Source organism: Acartia tonsa, chromosome 10, assembly GCF_053477335.1.
Source record: "Acartia tonsa isolate MP-2025a chromosome 10, ASM5347733v1, whole genome shotgun sequence".
In the NCBI taxonomy this organism is placed as follows: domain Eukaryota; kingdom Metazoa; phylum Arthropoda; class Copepoda; order Calanoida; family Acartiidae; genus Acartia; species Acartia tonsa.
The window spans coordinates 31233404-31251102 of record NC_137269.1 but is presented as its reverse complement, the minus strand read 5'-3'; the positions used below and the strand labels follow the sequence as shown (position 1 = coordinate 31251102).

The 17699-nt window shown below is 33.1% G+C and overlaps 1 protein-coding gene across 2 annotated transcripts; it reads right to left on the bottom strand.

The window, feature by feature from the left end:
• Window positions 1-621: 621 nt before the first annotated feature.
• Window positions 622-16807, bottom strand: LOC145330690 (uncharacterized). Of its 2 annotated transcripts, none has more exons than XM_080175349.1 (13): window positions 16676-16807; window positions 16191-16234; window positions 14862-15011; window positions 14397-14684; window positions 13987-14100; window positions 13354-13418; window positions 6588-6657; window positions 6074-6167; window positions 4659-4745; window positions 3180-3293; window positions 2638-2718; window positions 1576-1683; window positions 622-831 (listed from the first exon to the last, which is right to left on the bottom strand). In XM_080175349.1, the coding sequence occupies exons 3-13, from the start codon at window positions 15008-15010 to the stop codon at window positions 718-720; spliced, it is 1284 nt and encodes a 427-aa protein (XP_080031475.1). In that variant the 5' UTR covers window position 15011; window positions 16191-16234; window positions 16676-16807; the 3' UTR covers window positions 622-717. The 2 variants fall into 2 exon arrangements, with proteins under 2 accessions (XP_080031475.1, XP_080031476.1); XM_080175350.1 differs by having other exon boundaries at window positions 13987-14088; window positions 16676-16805.
• Window positions 16808-17699: the final 892 nt, after the last annotated feature.

Sequence of the window (17699 nt, the reverse complement as noted above, 5' to 3'; positions counted from 1 at the left end):
TGTTTAAACTACACATTTTCATAATTCTCCGATATATATCAACATATCATAATTTCCTTATTTTGATTTATTAAAATTTTTAGTTGTTAAGATATAGGTTAGGTTAAGTAAGATAACTATGAAATTTTTAATTTATTGACATATAAGAGAATTTATTTATTATTTTCTACTAACTATAGGGTCACTACTCTTTTTTTACAACTTAATTCATCAAATTTAGCAAAAAAAATATATGCCAGTGTGGTTTTGATACCGATTAATATCCTCTAGTCAGGAACCGGTTCTCAGCCATAATGTACAGCATCATATTTAGGAAATTTTTGCACGAATAATAAAATTAAATTAATACCAGTTTTGTTAGTCAGGCCTTTGGTTTTAATCTTAGATTTTTTTATTTTAATATACGCGGAAGCTGTCTATAATACGATACGATAAATAACTGTTAATAATTTATGTCCATAAGTAGCGAAACAGCTCAAAAAAATCATTAAACTATTTTACAATACTTAATTATACCATTTTTTGACAAATTTTGTGCCTTTTTTTTGAAAAAGTTATCTTGTTAAAGTAATTGTTTGTGTGTGTGATTTGTGTGTGTGAGTGTGTTTGTGTGTGTGTTAATGGGTAATATTTATGATACATTTTCAAGTATTCTACAGATCAGACAGACAGGCGATCATTCCTTATTTCAGAGTGGCTGCTCTACTATCAATAGAACTAAGATATAGTACACGAGTCTTTTCTAAGCAAATCTTCGGAAATTTGTTTCTTTCTTCTGATAGAAAATTTCTCATTACTGTGGCTTGAATCTCCGAGGTAGAATTTAGGAACCTGAAATTAGAAATATACATTACAAACAAGGCTGACAACATCCAAAGAACAATAAAATTATAGATGGACAAGCGGACAAAGTGAGTTATAGAGCAGATGTTAAGATTCTATAAAAAAGAAAGACAGAGAATGTTCGATAAGTCATAGAATAGCCGACTGACCGACAGGCCGAGTAAATTGTATACTGTATGCTCATTTGGTATACGGAATCATCACCAAAAATTCCGGGAGTAGTCCCTTTGGTAACATCGTTTCATAAGGGGCGATTCGTCGTATTTTTAAAATGGCTTTTTATAGGTTATGTTGGGTTAGGTAATTGGCCCCACAGGGGCTAGAAATAGGGGTAAAGCTATAGTAAAAAATACGAAGAATCGCCTTATAAGGTGCGAGGTTACTTAAGGGACTATACCCAAAATTTCTGCCGAGAGAAAATTACTAATCCCGAGAGGCATTACTTACGGACGGATGGATGGACTGACGGACTGTTAATATATTTTCTTCAAAACTTAATTTCTTCCCCTTTTTAAACGAAAGGCAGAACAAGTTATTTTCTTAGTGGTAAGATTCATTTAGGTAATAAAGGTACTAATTCTATTATTTAGGTATAATCCAGTATCTCCTTTTTTAGTTAACAAAAACTGGTTTCAAAAACAACAATAAATGCATAAAAAAAATAAGACATACGAACGAACGTGAACGCAAAAAGTTTCAATTTTAGGGCCCTGCAGGGTTTCATTGACCCACCTGGGGCATTGAAGATCTACGTTTTAGCATCGACATGTGGCTGCAGCTGAATAACTTGCTGTTCTGATCGGGAAGCTTCTTGTGGATTTCTGCCTGTCTTAGTAGCTCCTAGACAGATATAAAGATAAATAGACTAAAAACCTCATACTGACTAGGATTTGTCCATGACACTTTGACATCAGATCCAACAACCAAAGACAACTACGGAATGCCAATCTCTCCTTTTATGTCCAATCATATTAAACTGAGTAACAACCAACAAACAAACAACTCTCGATTGCACGATGTTTGACTGGAAGTTCAACCTATGTATGGAAATGAGTTGCGCCTGTTTGGGACCAAGGCATTTGCCCTAATCTAAATATTAATGCGCATCGGACATAGATGAAGTAGTAACATTTTTAACATCTTTAGGAACACAGTAATAGTGTCTGACTGATTATAACGTAACAAAAAAAAATTAGCCAATGAGAGGCCACTATAAATTTTACTATTGGTCAATAACGGCCTCTCATTGGCTATTTTTTTACGTCATAATCAGTCAGACACTATTACTGTGTTCCATCTTTAGATATAACGAGGTGTGGAGCAGGTCGCAGGATAGATAAATAGACGGATAAATATATAGATAGATAGAAAAATAGTTAATTTCTTTCTTTCTACATATTCATATGATTTTGGAAACTATTTGGTTTTGACATTTAAATTAATTATATTTATTCTCGTGTAATTATGTATTAACCTTTTTCATTAATTATTAATTATTTTTTATATATAGAAAAAGGGATTTAATATATTTAAAATATAAATTATATATAAGTTGTAAAAGTTAGGAATTTTACGATATAAACAATTTTCCACTTCTCCCTTGAACCCTTTTTTGAACTGATTTCCATTCAAACAGGTTTTTTACATATTATCAAAACTAATCACTTTTTATGAAAAGTAACGGCATTCTTAATTAGATTTAATTAATTTTTCTTTCTTTAAAACCTTTTTTTTTGTATCCTAACTCAGAGGTTCTTTGCTAAAATTTGACAGAAAAAAAAATAATCTATTTACCTTGAAAATATTTGAGATGTTGACATTATTTCTAGCCGAAGCTTCTACAAAGCCATGATTCCAGTCCAATGTTACAACAGCCTAAATTTAATGCTGAATTGTTGATTGGTTGATTGAGAGAAAGACAGAAAAATAGATAGTTAGATATGTAAAAACATAAATAAATCAGGGGCTGGGAGTCATTCAATTAATTCCTTCTGAAATTGCTGAAGACGAAGGGAAGTGGATAACAAGGGGGAGAAATAATGGAAGATGGTTGTGGGGAAATTAATTGTTTGTCTGAATCACATTCCCTGTTCCCTGAAATAAATATATTTTGTCTCTCTCATTTTCTACACTCAAGGACTTCCAAGTTTTTTTGTGTGATGGGTTAAAATGAGTGTTTAAAAGTTTTAGTGGGGTAAACAATCCTTACCCCCCCCCCCCATTGGCCATCTAAGTCTACGCCACAAATAAATGAGAATTAGTGCTTTGGCTGCACATAAACCTAAAAATGGAATTTTTACTAACTTGGCGGTCAAATCTAACTTTTATGAAATTACCTGAAATTCTTCTCTATGAAGTTGAGGCCCTAGATCAGATTTATTTGCAACGACAACTATTGGGATATCCTCCCCCCGCAGACGGTGAACTAACTCTACCAATTGGGTCAGCTCCTAAATATGTAGAAATTTAAATTAAAGATTAAAAAGATAGAATTATTGATACATCAATAGATACATCGATAAATACATCGATAGATACATTGATAGATACACTGATAGATACATTGATAGATACATCAATAGATACATCGATAGATACATTGATAGATACATTGATAGATACATCGATAGATACATCAATAGATACATTGATAGATACATTGATAGATACATTGATAGATACATTGATAGATACATCGATAGATACATTGATAGATACATCGATAGATACATCGATAGATACATCGATAGATACATTGATAGATACATTGATAGATACATTGATAGATACATTGATAGATACATCGATAGATACATCGATAGATAAATCAATAGATACATCGATAGATACATCGATAGATACATCGATAGATACATCGATAGATACATTGATAGATACATCGATAGATACATCGATAGATACATCGATAGATACATCGATAGATACATCGATAGATACATCAATAGATACATCGATAGATACATCGATAGATACATCGATAGATACATCGATAGATACATCGATAGATACATCGATAGATACATCGATAGATACATCGATAGATACATCGATAGATACATCGATAGATACATTGATAGATACATTGATAGATACATCAATAGATACATCGATAGATACATCGATAGATACATCGATAGATACATCGAAAGATACATCGATAGATACATTGATAAATACATCAATAGATACATCGTTAGATACATCCATTGATATATGCATCAATAGGAAATACAATAGATAAATTGAGAGATAATATTGAGATACATTCAAAGATATTAGATAAGTAAATCGATCAAAATGCATTGATAAATGTAGATTTAATCAGATGAATGTCAAATATTTTACTATATGTTTAAAATAAAATTTAAAAATTGAATTATTCTGTAATTGGTTCTTATCTAACATAAATTTTATTCCCCAAGGGATTAAATGCAATTTCATAATTGTTCAGTGTGGTGTTTTTACTTTCTTGAAGAAAAAATGTCATAACATTAACATAAAAAGGTTGATAGCTAGATTGGTTGTTTGTTAGATAGATTGATAGATGGATTAATAGATAGATAGATAGATTGATAAATAATAGATTGAAAAGTTGATAGATTGGTGGATTGATACATTGATGGATTGATACATTGATGGATTGATACATTGATGGATTGATGATGAATAGATAGATAGATGGATAAATAGATAGATTAATGGATAGATTGATCATTATATCATTATATCGACAGATTGATAAATAGATTGAAGGTTGATTGATGGATAGATTAAAAATAGATAGATTACTATACCTGAAAACTATCCGGTTCGACAGCTGAGTAAACAAGGATAAATGCATCTGTAGCTGCGGCTGATATCTCGGCCATGGTGCGAAATTCCTAAAAAAAAAATAAGTATTAAATGAGCTGCAGATAAAAACATGAAAATAGGTGGGAAGGTAAATGTGCATAAGCTAGGGTTAGGTTAGGTTATTCCTATAAGGCAAGGAGCACTGGGAACCACCCCTCCCCCCCCTTCCCCCACTAATCAGAATTTTGAACGAACCGAAATATTGGAATAATAAAACTTTTCTTCCCTTTTTGCTGCATCAGTCCTAACTTTACCAAAACTTTAAGATTTTCTGGTCCATTCCTCTGACATAATAATAATTCAACTTCCCATACCTTTAAAAACCTTTTCCTTTTAAAAAAAAAATTTAATTGAAGGGTCGACTGTACTGCCCCCGCCCTCTTTTCATTCATTTCCATAGAAGGCATCTATGAGTGTAGCCGCTAGAATTAGTACTGTTCAATTTTAATAAAGTTATTCAATATTTATGTACACTTTACTACTCTAATCTTGAATTAGAAAACAAGGATGACATTATCAATGAAAGCGAAGCCTAAAAACTCGAAAGTTGTGGTGCTAATCTTTGGACTACAGATATTGAGTAGCTGCACCCAATCGATATAATATACTTGGATGTTGCACCAGAATTTCATGTACTACAATAAAGTAATGCTTGCAGCTGGCTAAAATAACGATATCTCCCCTCCACCCCCATTGCCATACACCCCCCCCCCAGAATAACAGAATACCCTTACCATAGAAAAGTTTTGCTTTCAATGATTACGTATTTTACTAGATAATCTGTAATCGAAAAAATTAATCTTTATTTTTTTATTATATTAATCTAGTAATTATAGTTTGAAACCTTTTCTATATTTATTCTTTCCGTATGTCCATAATGTGTAGATCTCATCCTTAATCTAGACAGATTAAAACCATCCCATCAATTTAAATATTGTAAATACATTCCTCGAACAATTAGGTATAATCTAGAAAGTGAATTGATGATATTTTTGTTTTATTTTAAACCTAATATTAAAAGTTAGATAGCTTTTTTTAGTTGACTGTTTTAAATTGATTTAAATGAATCGATATATATTACTTGGATCTTTTAGCAGTAATTCATGTACTTTGATAAAGTTATGCTTGCAACTGGCTAGAAAAACGCAAAATCTACCCACTGTACCCCTAGTGGATAAACGAACTGACCAATAAAAAATGTCAATGTTACTAAGCTAAATTAACGACAAATTTTTACCTTTCAATATATCCAAGTATATCCTATATCCATTTTCATATGTAATGTGGCATGCCTATAACTTAAACAGTCAGTCGCACAGGCGGTTGGTCGGTCAGTGAGACAGTCTGTAGTTCGTACCTGGAAATAGCTGCCACCGGTATCCTCAATATTGAGAGCTATCCTACAGGATTCTGTATCAAATTCTCCTCTATACATTTCATCCACTGTTTCACTGAAAAAAAGTATAGCATGAAAAATTCTGGCACCCATGTTGCAGACAACCAATTTTTTAATGCATGACCTTTATCTAGAAGTCCTAACTTTCACAAGTTGTCTTGTCGTTTCACCCTACGTTTAATAATATAGTCATGTGACTGAAATTACAGCTAAAGAAACCATTGTTCTAAAGTCAGTTATGTCGTTGCATGGGATACACCAATACACCCTCTTTGAAAATATTATGAGTTTGGTTAGGATAGCAGCCCCACAGGTGAAAAAAGTATTATTTTTTTATGGATATCCTAAATGATACCCTTTACGTTACCCTCATGAATTTTTGATGGGCTAGCCTCTTTAAGACACCCAACATCTTACCATACAGACAAACACATGAGTTGAAAAGTAATGCTTTTTTCAAAATGAAATATTTTACCTATATTCAATTTGAAAGCAGTCATAAAGAAACTGAGATATTATAGCCGTCTTTCCAGACCTACTAGGACCTAAAACAAATATTATTTTATTATTCGTAGAATATTGCCTTTAATACGATACGATACATGATTTTTTAGTATGGCTCAAAACCGGTTATAATCTATTGGATATTAATCTGGTTAGAAGCCATACTGGAAAAATTATTTTTAGCAGTGGGGGGTCTCATAAATTAATTAACCCCCCTGGACTTTTTTTTTATTAGAGGTGAGAGGCAAGGGGGGTAAATGAAAAAAAAATCTAAGAATAAATAAAAGGGGTGTGTATGTTGGGGGGGGGGGGGGGGTGAAGGAACCAACATTTTGTTGTAAGATGAATTGAATAATTATTCGGCTATTATTTTAATGATTTTGGATTAAACAGTCCTTAACCTCTCTACCATATAAAGTACAAGTTGAAGTATCTGATTAAAGTACAAGAAAATAAATAAACATATTATATAAACAATCTTGTGTTGTTATAATGATTTTCTACTTTCATATGTTTTTTTTAAGTTAGATTATATAAACAAGGACATTTATGATCATAAGTATAACAGCGTAAATTTTAAACAAAAACAATTGTAAAAACAAAAAAAAACATAAAATATAAAAAGTCTAGATTACCAATCCCTCAATTGGGCCTATAGGAAAACAAAGTGGGGTAGTTAATTCTAATATTTCATGCATGTAATAAGTCAGCTATAAATTGTTGAATTTCTTATAAAAGAAAAAGCTAGCTTTGGGAAATTACATCTCATAAAATGTTAAAACAAAGGGGGTCATTTTTTCGTATATTTTGCATAAAGTTGTGTGTAACCTTTCAGTCAAATGCTCTTATTAAGTCAAACTGTTCTTAATTATGACCATTTCATATATGTATATACATTTGGTCATAATTAAGAACAGTTTTGAAATCTTCCAATAACAGAGATAATGGAGTTATATTTCTAACTGACTCGAACAGACGTACAGACATACATAAAATAATAGGTGCACTTCTATAACATTAATGATTTACTTAGATAGAAGTTTTATCTAATTTCTATTTTTGTTTTTTCTTTTATCTAATTGATACAAAGAAATCTACAACAGAAATTGATATTCTAAAATCAATAATTCTATATTCTTCTATGAATTAGTAAGGTTTTTTATTTGATGCTTAAGATTTCAACAACTACTCAACAGTTTGAGTCCTCCTTTTAATGGAAGCTTTACATAGGACCTGGGATGTTTTTAGGATGTTGGGGTGGGGGGGGGGGGGGTGGAGAAAGACTAAGGTACATAACTTTTGTGTCACTTTGTAAGAAGACGATTCCCTTTTCTCCCATCTTTTTTGAAGAGATTTTCTTCCCCCCTTCCCTTTTTCTTTCTGAAATTTATATGGCGTCACAGGAATCGTCTTCCTCAAAAGTGACACAAAAGTTATGTAGTTTAGTCTTTCTCGGGGGGTGAAACCAAAAAGTGGTGAAAAAAGTTAAGGCTGGCATACCTAATTTAAATTTAAGGGGGGTGTTTCTATTCTCTACAACTTACGCCACTGTTTTAGGATATTGTCTTAGTCACAGTAACCCAGGAGACAGGCCTGTAATTCTGGATTTTTTATATATTTCAGTATCTTTGTCAATGTCCCTGGATTCATATATATGAATTACAAAGTAATCAGGAATGGGGGGGGGGCAAAAATTATTTTAATATACTTTACATCTCCTTAAGGATAACACTGAATGGCGTCCAGGGGGTTTTATATCACTGCCAAAATTTTTCTTAAAAAATATTCGTACTTACAATATTAAAAAAAACTGGGTTGAGTAAAGAGGGTGGAAGAGTAAAAATATAATTCAGCGCGCTTCGCACACATTTTTATTACCCCAATCAAAAATATTTACCCCCCCCCAAAAAAAAAAAAAAAACTGACAAAACCGAGTTTGATTTTATGTAACGGTGTAATTATCCTTTAATTCTAGAGGGAATTATGTATGAAAGTCTATTTTTAAACATTCTTTAATTAGATAAAAGCGTTTGAACTCACTTTACCCTGTCTTGTTGATAATAACAGAGTGAGGGGACAATAGGATGATTATTACAAAAGTCCCCAAAGTTTTACAACAACGTTTTCTTATTCGTTGGCATAACAACTTTGGGGACTTTTACTGAATTTTGATTGGTTGGTTTATTAAGTTGAGTGTTTAAATGTTTCAACCACTAATTTTCATCTAGAGTAGGGGTTAATTCTGTGTGTTATCATCAGGGATGTACATTGTACATCAATTTATCGATTATTGCCTTTAGATCCCTGATCATGTAGTCATAATGACATTATACATTTTCACATTTGTGTTAATGCATTGTGTCAAGACCGACAGACCAACGAACCAGAACTTATGACTTGGAGTGTCGCTATTTCAACAACCCCTCCAGGTCAAAACTTTTGTCATTCTCCAGATATATAATGTTTTTGTCAATTGTATGTCACTCATGGCCACTTTTGTTTAATGCCATATAGTAATTACTAGCAGCTTCGCCCCTAGCCTCTAGGGGCTTTGCCCCAAAAGGTTTCATCAACCTATTTTTGTGTTATTTAGATTTAAAAAGAACAAGGATGACAACATCCATAAGTAGCGAAGCATAAACAATTAAATAAGAATTTAGATATTAGTTGACAAAAGCATGTATATTAGGAAAAAATCACGAAACCTTTTCAACATTTGTTTTTGTATTCCAGTACTAAGACTAACAGACTGACGGTCAAAGTAAATTACATACTGGATGCTCGGAACAACGGGAAATTTAATTTTGATATTTTTAACTACAAAAATATAAAAAAAAACGGACCATAAACACCAAAGATATGAAGAAAAATGTGAAAAATATAAAAATAGCCAAAAACCTGCAAAAAGGCAGTCTGACCGCCATTGATGTGTTCTTGAAACGAAAGGAAATTTAATTTTGAAATCTATAACTGAAAAACTTTGGAAATTGGGCCATAAACACCAAAGGTATAGAGAAAAATGTGAAAAATACAAAAATAGCCTAAAACCTACATAAAGGCAGTCTGGCTGTCATAGTTGTTTTCTTGAAAAGACAGGAAATTTCATTTTGATTCTATAACTGAAAAATTTTTGGAAATCGGACCATAAACACCAAAGATATGGAGAAAAATGTGAAAAATACAAAAATAGCCTAAAACCTGCTAAAAAGCGGTCCTATCGCCATTGATGTTTTATAGTTAATTGTGCTCCTTGATAATGGGAATGTTTCAGCCTTTTATCTTTTATAGGAGCCGAGAAAATCACGTTTCCCCCAAACTAAGACGGACATATGGACAGACATACGGACTTACGGACATACGGACAGACAGACATTTCAAATTATAGAGTAGCTTCGCTACTAAAAAGTAAAAAAAAATGGGGGTTCGGGGGGTTGGGGTGTCCCACCCCCAATAAAATAGCTTAAAACCATCCCAGGACCAGTAGGTATATTCCCTAAAGAGTAGAGCCCAATCGGTTTAGTGGTTACTGAGATCTTAAGCTTCAGACAGACGGACAGACAGACAGACAGACATCGTACTACTTTGTATTATAGATGTCATTTGAATTATAATACCAGTCGTGACAACTTGAATTAATATACTATTGATTAATATGTTTAAATCTTTACAACTGTTGATTTGTTTACTATTATATTTTCTTTAGGGATGGGCCGGATATACGGCCATTTTCAATATCCGACCGGATACCGGATATTGAAACTATCCGGCCGGATATCCGGCAATATAATATTTTATTTCATATCACAAAAATCCCTACTTTTTATATTCTAATGGCAGTAATTTTTGAAGTTAGATGAAGTTTTTTTAAAATATAATCTTTATAAGGAAGGGGTAGTTTCATAGACGTCCAAGGGGCGGGGGGTTATGGGGCGATTACCCCCCCAAAAAAATTTTACCCCGGGGGTAAATTTTGGGGGGAGGTAAACTAAATTTACCCCTGCCAACAGATTTCAAGGGGGGGTAATTACCCCCCCCCCCCAAGCAAATTTTACCCCCGGGGTAAAAATTTTGGGGGGGGGTAAAAAAAATTTTTACCCCCCCCCCAAAATAAAAAGCTTGGACGCCCCTGGGTAATTTCAATGGCTATGTTCATCATTTTTCGACAATTGTCTTATCCCTATAGTTCCCTAACGTTTTGGTCACTTGTTTCATTAATTAAGGTCAATTATACCATAAAAGAAAATACTAGAGGTGGAACTAATAGTTTGTATCAAAGACAATTTTGTCCACACGTAGCGCAGCAATAACAAGCTAACAGCAAATAGAATATTTTCAGACCACTATAAATATTAGGATCATTCAGAGTAGTTTTAATGGATTTTTCTAGGTTAGGTAAATGTTAATGATTTCCACGCAGGGTTAGGAAAATGGCCCCACAGGGGCTAAGAATAGTAGAAAAGCTACTGTAAAAATAAGACAAAACCCGCTACTTCGTTTTCTTTCATGATCCCGATATTATATTAAATAAACAACGGCGATAAGTTTAAAAATCTATGTCATAAAGTATAAAGCTTTCTGTCTATCTGTATGTCATGCAAGATCTCGGAAAGGGCTACAATTTTGAGGAAAGTTTATTACTGGTACTAAACAGGTTTTAGGCTATTTAGCGGGTTGAATAGATACTCCCATAACAAATATAGCCCTTACACTCAAAAACCTAACTAATCGCTAGGTGCGATGTCACTGGTAATATCAATAGACAAAAATGCATTGCAATGAATTAACAAAAAACAAATCTAAATTATAGAGTACCTGTACCAACAAAAAAGGAATAAAGAAAAAACTTGACAAAAATGTTTTTTCTTATATTTTTTAGTATTAAAGCTTCTCTATAATATACTAGGTCGTAGTCTCCAAAATTTTAGAGTAACATTTTACTAATTAGTTGGCTTAAAACCTTTGAGGTAATTATTTTTGGTTGAGTGCCCAATCTACAGACGGGGTAATTTTGTTTATCATCTTTGGCCAAATTTATCGGCCATTGCAATATTACTTAAGATCCCTGTAAACATATCACATATGAAAGGACGTTCAAGCTTTTATTGACAGGAGAAAATGTGCGGTTTTTTTACAAGGTAAAATGTATTAGTATATTGTATATACTTGTTTATAATGTTTTTCAAAACAGAATATCTTTTTACCAAAACATTGAAGAAAGAAAAAAACACTTCCTATTTGCGTAAAAAATGTTTTTTGTTAAGCAGCTACTCTAAAATTAAAACGAAAATATCCAATTTCCATTTTTTTAGATTGTTTCATACTCAATTTTTTTTTACTAGCGGCTTCGCCCCTAGTCTCTAGGGGCTTTGCCCTAAGAGTTAAATTTAAAAAAAGGGGTGGTGCAGCACCAATGTTTTTATTACATGCATCAGTAAAAAAATTGAAGGGGGATTTTTTTGTTTTTGAGGTTGTTAGGGGTGTCCCACCCCCCAAGAAAATAGCCTAAAACCACCAGAAGACCAGTAGATATATTCCCTGAAGAGTAGAATTGAATCGGTTCAGCGGTTACCGAGATCTTAAGCTTCAGATGGACGGATGAACAGAAATCATTCTATTTTGTATTATAGACAAGGTTCATTGTAAAGAAGAACTATTTGGGTTCAGCAGTTACTGAGATCTTTCGCTACAGACAAAAAACATCAGTACTTTATATAATAATAAGTATTTAGGATATACTAGGTTTAATGGTCACAATTAACTACATAGTTACTAGTTACTTAGTAAAGTTATCTTATGAAAGGGGAAAAATAGTTGTATATTTAGGTTGCTATCTCCATTCCTTTATTAGTCAGTTCGTTCATCCAGTAGTAGCTGAGGATATGTAGTAATGGGGAAAGGGATCGTTGTTTTAGCCCGCTATGAGTTTCACTTTATTAGCAACAAGACAATCTTGTGTAAGATCCAATTAATTCTAAATCCATTCATACTCAGTTACATAGTCACTAAAGGTAAGGGAAACAAAGCTGTATAGAACATTCTAAGTTACATAGTCACACTTCATTTGAAAGTTACATACTTAGTTACATAGTTACATACTTAGTGACATAGATACATTCTTTGTCACATGCTTAATTACATACTTAGTTACATATTTACATTCTTAGTTACATAGTTACAATCTTAGTTTCATATAGATATTTATTTACTTTCTTAGTTACATAGATACATATTTAGTTACTTGATCAAATACTCAGTTACATAGTACATATTTTGTTTCATAGGTACAATAAGTACATACATAGTTACATATTTTGTTACATTGGTACATACATAGTTACATATTTTGTTTCATAGGTACATACATAGTTACATATTTTGTTTTATAGGTACATACATAGTTACATATTTTGTTTCATAGGTACATACATAGTTTCATATTTTGTTTCATAGGTACAATAAGTACATACATACATAGTTACATATTTTGTTACATAGGTACATACATAGTTACATATTTTGTTTCATAGGTACAATAAGTACATACATAGTTACATATTTTGTTACATAGGTACATACATAGTTACATATTTTGTTTCATAGGTACATACATAGTTACATATTTTGTTACATAGGTACATACATAGTTACATTGTCACATTTAGTTAAATACTTCACTAGTCACTACAGGTAAGAGAAACAAAGCTGTATGGAACAAGCTGATCATATTAATAGATTACCTAAAACTAGAATTCTGAACTCCAAGCTTTTCTTCTTTACATCTCCATCCTGGTGGCTTATTGATCTAAAATAAGGACTATTATATATACAGGGCTTGACAGCAGCATAAATCGACAATTCATACCTATTTATGTGAAAGATTGCCAAATTAGGAAACATTTTAGCTACTCTTATGATTTTTAAAGTTCAAAAATCTATCCTTTGATGTAGAAGAGGGATAGATGGAGAGCTAGAGAGAGAGTTAGTGTGTGTGTATGTGAGAGAGAGATTGAGAAAGAGAGATAAAGAGATATGGAGAGATAGAGAAGGAGAGATTAATGGGGAGAGAGAGAGAGAGAGAGAGAGAGAGAGAGAGAGAGAAAGAGAGAGAGAGAGAGAGAGAGAGAGAGAGAGAGAAAGAGAGAGAGAGAAAGAGAGAGAGAGAGAGAGAGAGAGAGAGAGAGAGAGAGAGAGAAAGAGAGAGAGAGAGAGAGAGAGAGAGAGAGAGAGAGAGAGAGAGAGAGAAAGAGAGAGAGAGAAAGAGAGAGAGAAGAGAGAGAGAGAGAGAGAGAGAGAGAGAGAGAGAGAGAGAAAGAGAAAAGGAGAGAGAGAGAAAGAAAACAGGTGGAAAGAGAAATATAATCTGATAATACCTGAAAGTTTGTCTGGCAAAATCATGATGATCAGAAGTTGTCCTGGAAGTTGTGGCTATACTGCTGTCATTACTATCTGTGCTTGTACTCGACAAGAATCTCCTAAATTGCGGTCTATTTAAATTATATTGATTTGTAGTGGTGCCAGTCGGTAGATCAGACTGTCAGCAATTGGGCTGCCTGTTGCTGAACCTGATCCTTTTTATAGATTTATAATAAGATTAATAATTAAATTTGCCAAAGAGAAATAGCCCCAGAAAATGACCCAACATATTCTAAAATAACCGTACTTTAAAAAAAACACTTAAAATTTAAATGTCTTTCATTTTGAAGTAACCTATCCTATTGTCTTTTTCTTTTTTATAAATTTTTAGTTAGACCAGTGATAATAAAGCCCATGAAAATACTACCTAAGGGAGCTGACACCACTGTCTGTGGAATCCAGACTTCCATCCTTTGATCTCAACCTTGCCCGCCCACCAACAATGCTCGCCGCACCAACATTTGTACTCCCCGCAACTGCCCCAGTGCACCCCGCACCTCCTCCAATGCACCCCGTGCTGCCCGCCTCAGCGAACACTGCGCTAGATGCCGCTGACTGTGCTTCACTTGCTGTTGCTGCACTGTTGCTACTTCCGCCTAGTAGTCCAGAACTTGAAAATTGACGCATGCGCTGAATTAATCGTTCTCGTTTTCTCCTAAAAAATGCATTTTATTAAAATCCTCATACATGAAGAGAGGTTGAGCAAAACTGACATTTTAAAACAAAAACAATTTTGTTCCCAATTCAAATTGCCATTTAATTCAACTCAGAGTACTCAGACTCAAATTGTCATTTACATATTTTTTTCCCATTACAATAAAAATTGGCTCACTTTGTATGAATATGAATTGCAGGACTGCTAGGATTCGACACTGATGGCCCTTGTTGCTGGTCATGACCGCCTTGACCGCTACTCCACTCTTGACCGCTTTGACTGCTGCTTGAGTCCTCTTCATCAAAGGCACAGTCAGAAATCTCCATTCTAGAATTATAGATAAATTAAAGTGTATAAATTTGAAACTCCCTAATAAGATATTATATTACTTTAATGATATTGCAATATTAGATAAGAAGAATATCTAAAACAAGAGTATAAAATGATTCAATGAGGTTTTGTCCAGTATGATCCCAACTACAGTTCTACAATTTTCAGGGCCATTTTGTATTTGTTTTTAGACCATATGACCACATCCACTAGAAGGTTTAATCCTTAAAAGATACTCCCCCTCCCCCCCAAAAATATTACTGTTAAGGTTTCATTAGTTATAAAGGACCGAACGTTCTGAATTTGGTTATATAGAAGCTGCGTTGCTATAATCTGGAATGAATACCTTTACATGCGTTATTCCTATATCACATTACCTCATTATTTATGGATAAACAAAAATCAATATACAACAAATAGACTTGCACCTAGCCTCACAGTGACTACGACCCAACATCCCTTCTAAAGGTGGGGGGCGTGGGGTGAGTTAACACCCTCCAATGAAGACAAAATGTAAATCTTCGTAAAAAAAATTTACAACCTTAGACACAGCCATTTGCGAGATCTTAAATGATAAATATAGACTCATACAAATTCTTCTTTATATATAGCTCCTTATATTACTACATATCATTCAGAGTTTAAATATGATAGGACGATTTAAACAAAGGTCTTAATTAACCCAGAGAGAGAGAGAAAGAGAGAGAGGGGACAATGTTTCCCAAAGTTTTATAAGAACGTTTCTTATTCGTTGGCTCAACAACTTTTTATGGATTTTGAATTGTTGATTCATTAGATTAAGTAATGAGATAATTTTCTGTATTATCATTGGAGATGTACATCAATTTATCGGCCACTTTCCTATCCCTTTATATCCATGTAATTAACTATCATTATGACCTATGACAAATATATTGAAAAGTCAAAGGCTGGATCCCAAAAGGAAAATTTGAAATGTCAACTCTAATGTATGATAAACAAAGTTTAACAAGGATTACTTTTTCGCCAGTAGCGCTGCAAAAAAATTATAATTATTTTTAGATAATCCAGTGGATTTGCCATTTGACGTAAGGGAAAACTATACACAAAATCTTTTTTGTTCAAAGGTTACCGAGATCTTCAGCTTCAAACGGGTAGATATATTCTGCCTTGTGTAGTCAGATAATGTGTACCTACCTTCTAAACTCTGCCTTTAGTTTGGATACTCTATCGCCTTTCTCCTAATTGTTCCACAATTTTATCTTTTTTGTCTTAGATAGCGCAGTAACTGTTGCATTTTGTACGAGGTCCCTATTTTTAACCTTAACCTATTTCATTAACTATGACCCTCTCACATCTTATTTATTTTTAAGAACCTTATTGTTAGACCCTAATTAAGGTTTTGACCCCTTGGGGCCCTATCCCTATGGACTTTTATAGCCTTTATTTAACCTAACCTAACATTAGCAGCAAAAAACGTTTTTTTTTACCAAAAGTTCATTTGTGTTCGAGAAACAATCTGAGATTAAATCTCATGATATGGGGGGGGGGGGGGGGCGGGGGGTGTCGACCCCTATTACCCCATTGAAACAAAACACCTAGAGACAAAAGCTTTTTTGAACAAGAACATTTCCTATAGTTAGCGCAAACCCAAAATTAAAATATGATGTATAAAATTGTGCCTGAATGATGAATTTTCAAACTTTAATTCTTGAACTTCTTATTTTATTTTTAAAAATGACTTTTTCAAGTATCGTAGCTACTCTGTATAATTTGTAATTTGATGTAACAGGTGGTGTGTCGAAAGGTTAACTAAATCTTGACAGGGATACAAGTAATTTTTATAAGTTTAACGGAGATTTAAGTTTCGATGGTTTTCTCTGTTTTTCTCTTTTACCGACTCTCTCTCTCTCTCTGTGTCTCTCTGTCTCTCTCTCTCTCTTGCTCTCAGCTACCTATCTCTATCTTATATTTTTTCACTCTATATTAGTTTATGCTTTCAAATCCAAATTTCTTTTCTTTTTCTCTTTCCGTCTCTCTCTCTCTCTCTCTCTCTCTCTCTCTCTCTCTCTCTCTCTCTCTCTCTCTCTCTCCCTCTATATATATCTCTCCCTCTATATATATCTCTCTCTCTCTATCTCTCTCTCTCTCTCTCTCTCTCTCTCTCTCTTTTTCTCTGAACCTAACAATGAAGTGGGGGAGATTTAGAAACTACCCCAATATAAATAAACATATGTATAAAACAAAACCATTCGGACTAACTATATTAGAAAACAAGGATGACAACATCCATAAAAGCGAAGCTCTGAAATGGAAACGAACATTAAAACTTGTAGATTGTCAGAACTGAATTAGCAGAATATTAATGCATCAGTACAAACAAACTTGTTGCAAAGTTGCATAAATAGATGATACTGTTTAAGGACATACTTACATTTTTGGGACTTGTTTATAAAGATGCTCGCTTATAACATTGTACTTGTTGTAATAGGAATTTTCAAAAATCATAAGAATCAAATAATTTTAACATACAAAAAAATTTTGTCAAAAAAGTTTAAAAATCTACATGTTTGAAATGGACGTACGGACATTCTGGTATTGATTGTAGAGTTGTTACGCTTTCTAAATTGTACCTAACTACTACAGGAATCACCATGAAAAGTTTGAAATCGATAGGACAATTCTAACATCCCTAAATTAACGAAT

Coding starts and splice junctions, on each gene's coding strand:
- LOC145330690 (XM_080175349.1), bottom strand. CDS start 15,010: ATGGAGATTTCTGACTGTGCCTTTGATGAAGAGGACTCAAGCAGCAGT. Junction 6,658..13,353: donor GTTCAGAATTCTAGTTTTAG/GTAATCTATTAA, acceptor TATTTGTTTTAG/GTCCTAGTAGGTCTGGAAAG. Junction 4,746..6,073: donor CCGGTGGCAGCTATTTCCAG/GTACGAACTACA, acceptor TTTTTTTTTTAG/GAATTTCGCACCATGGCCGA.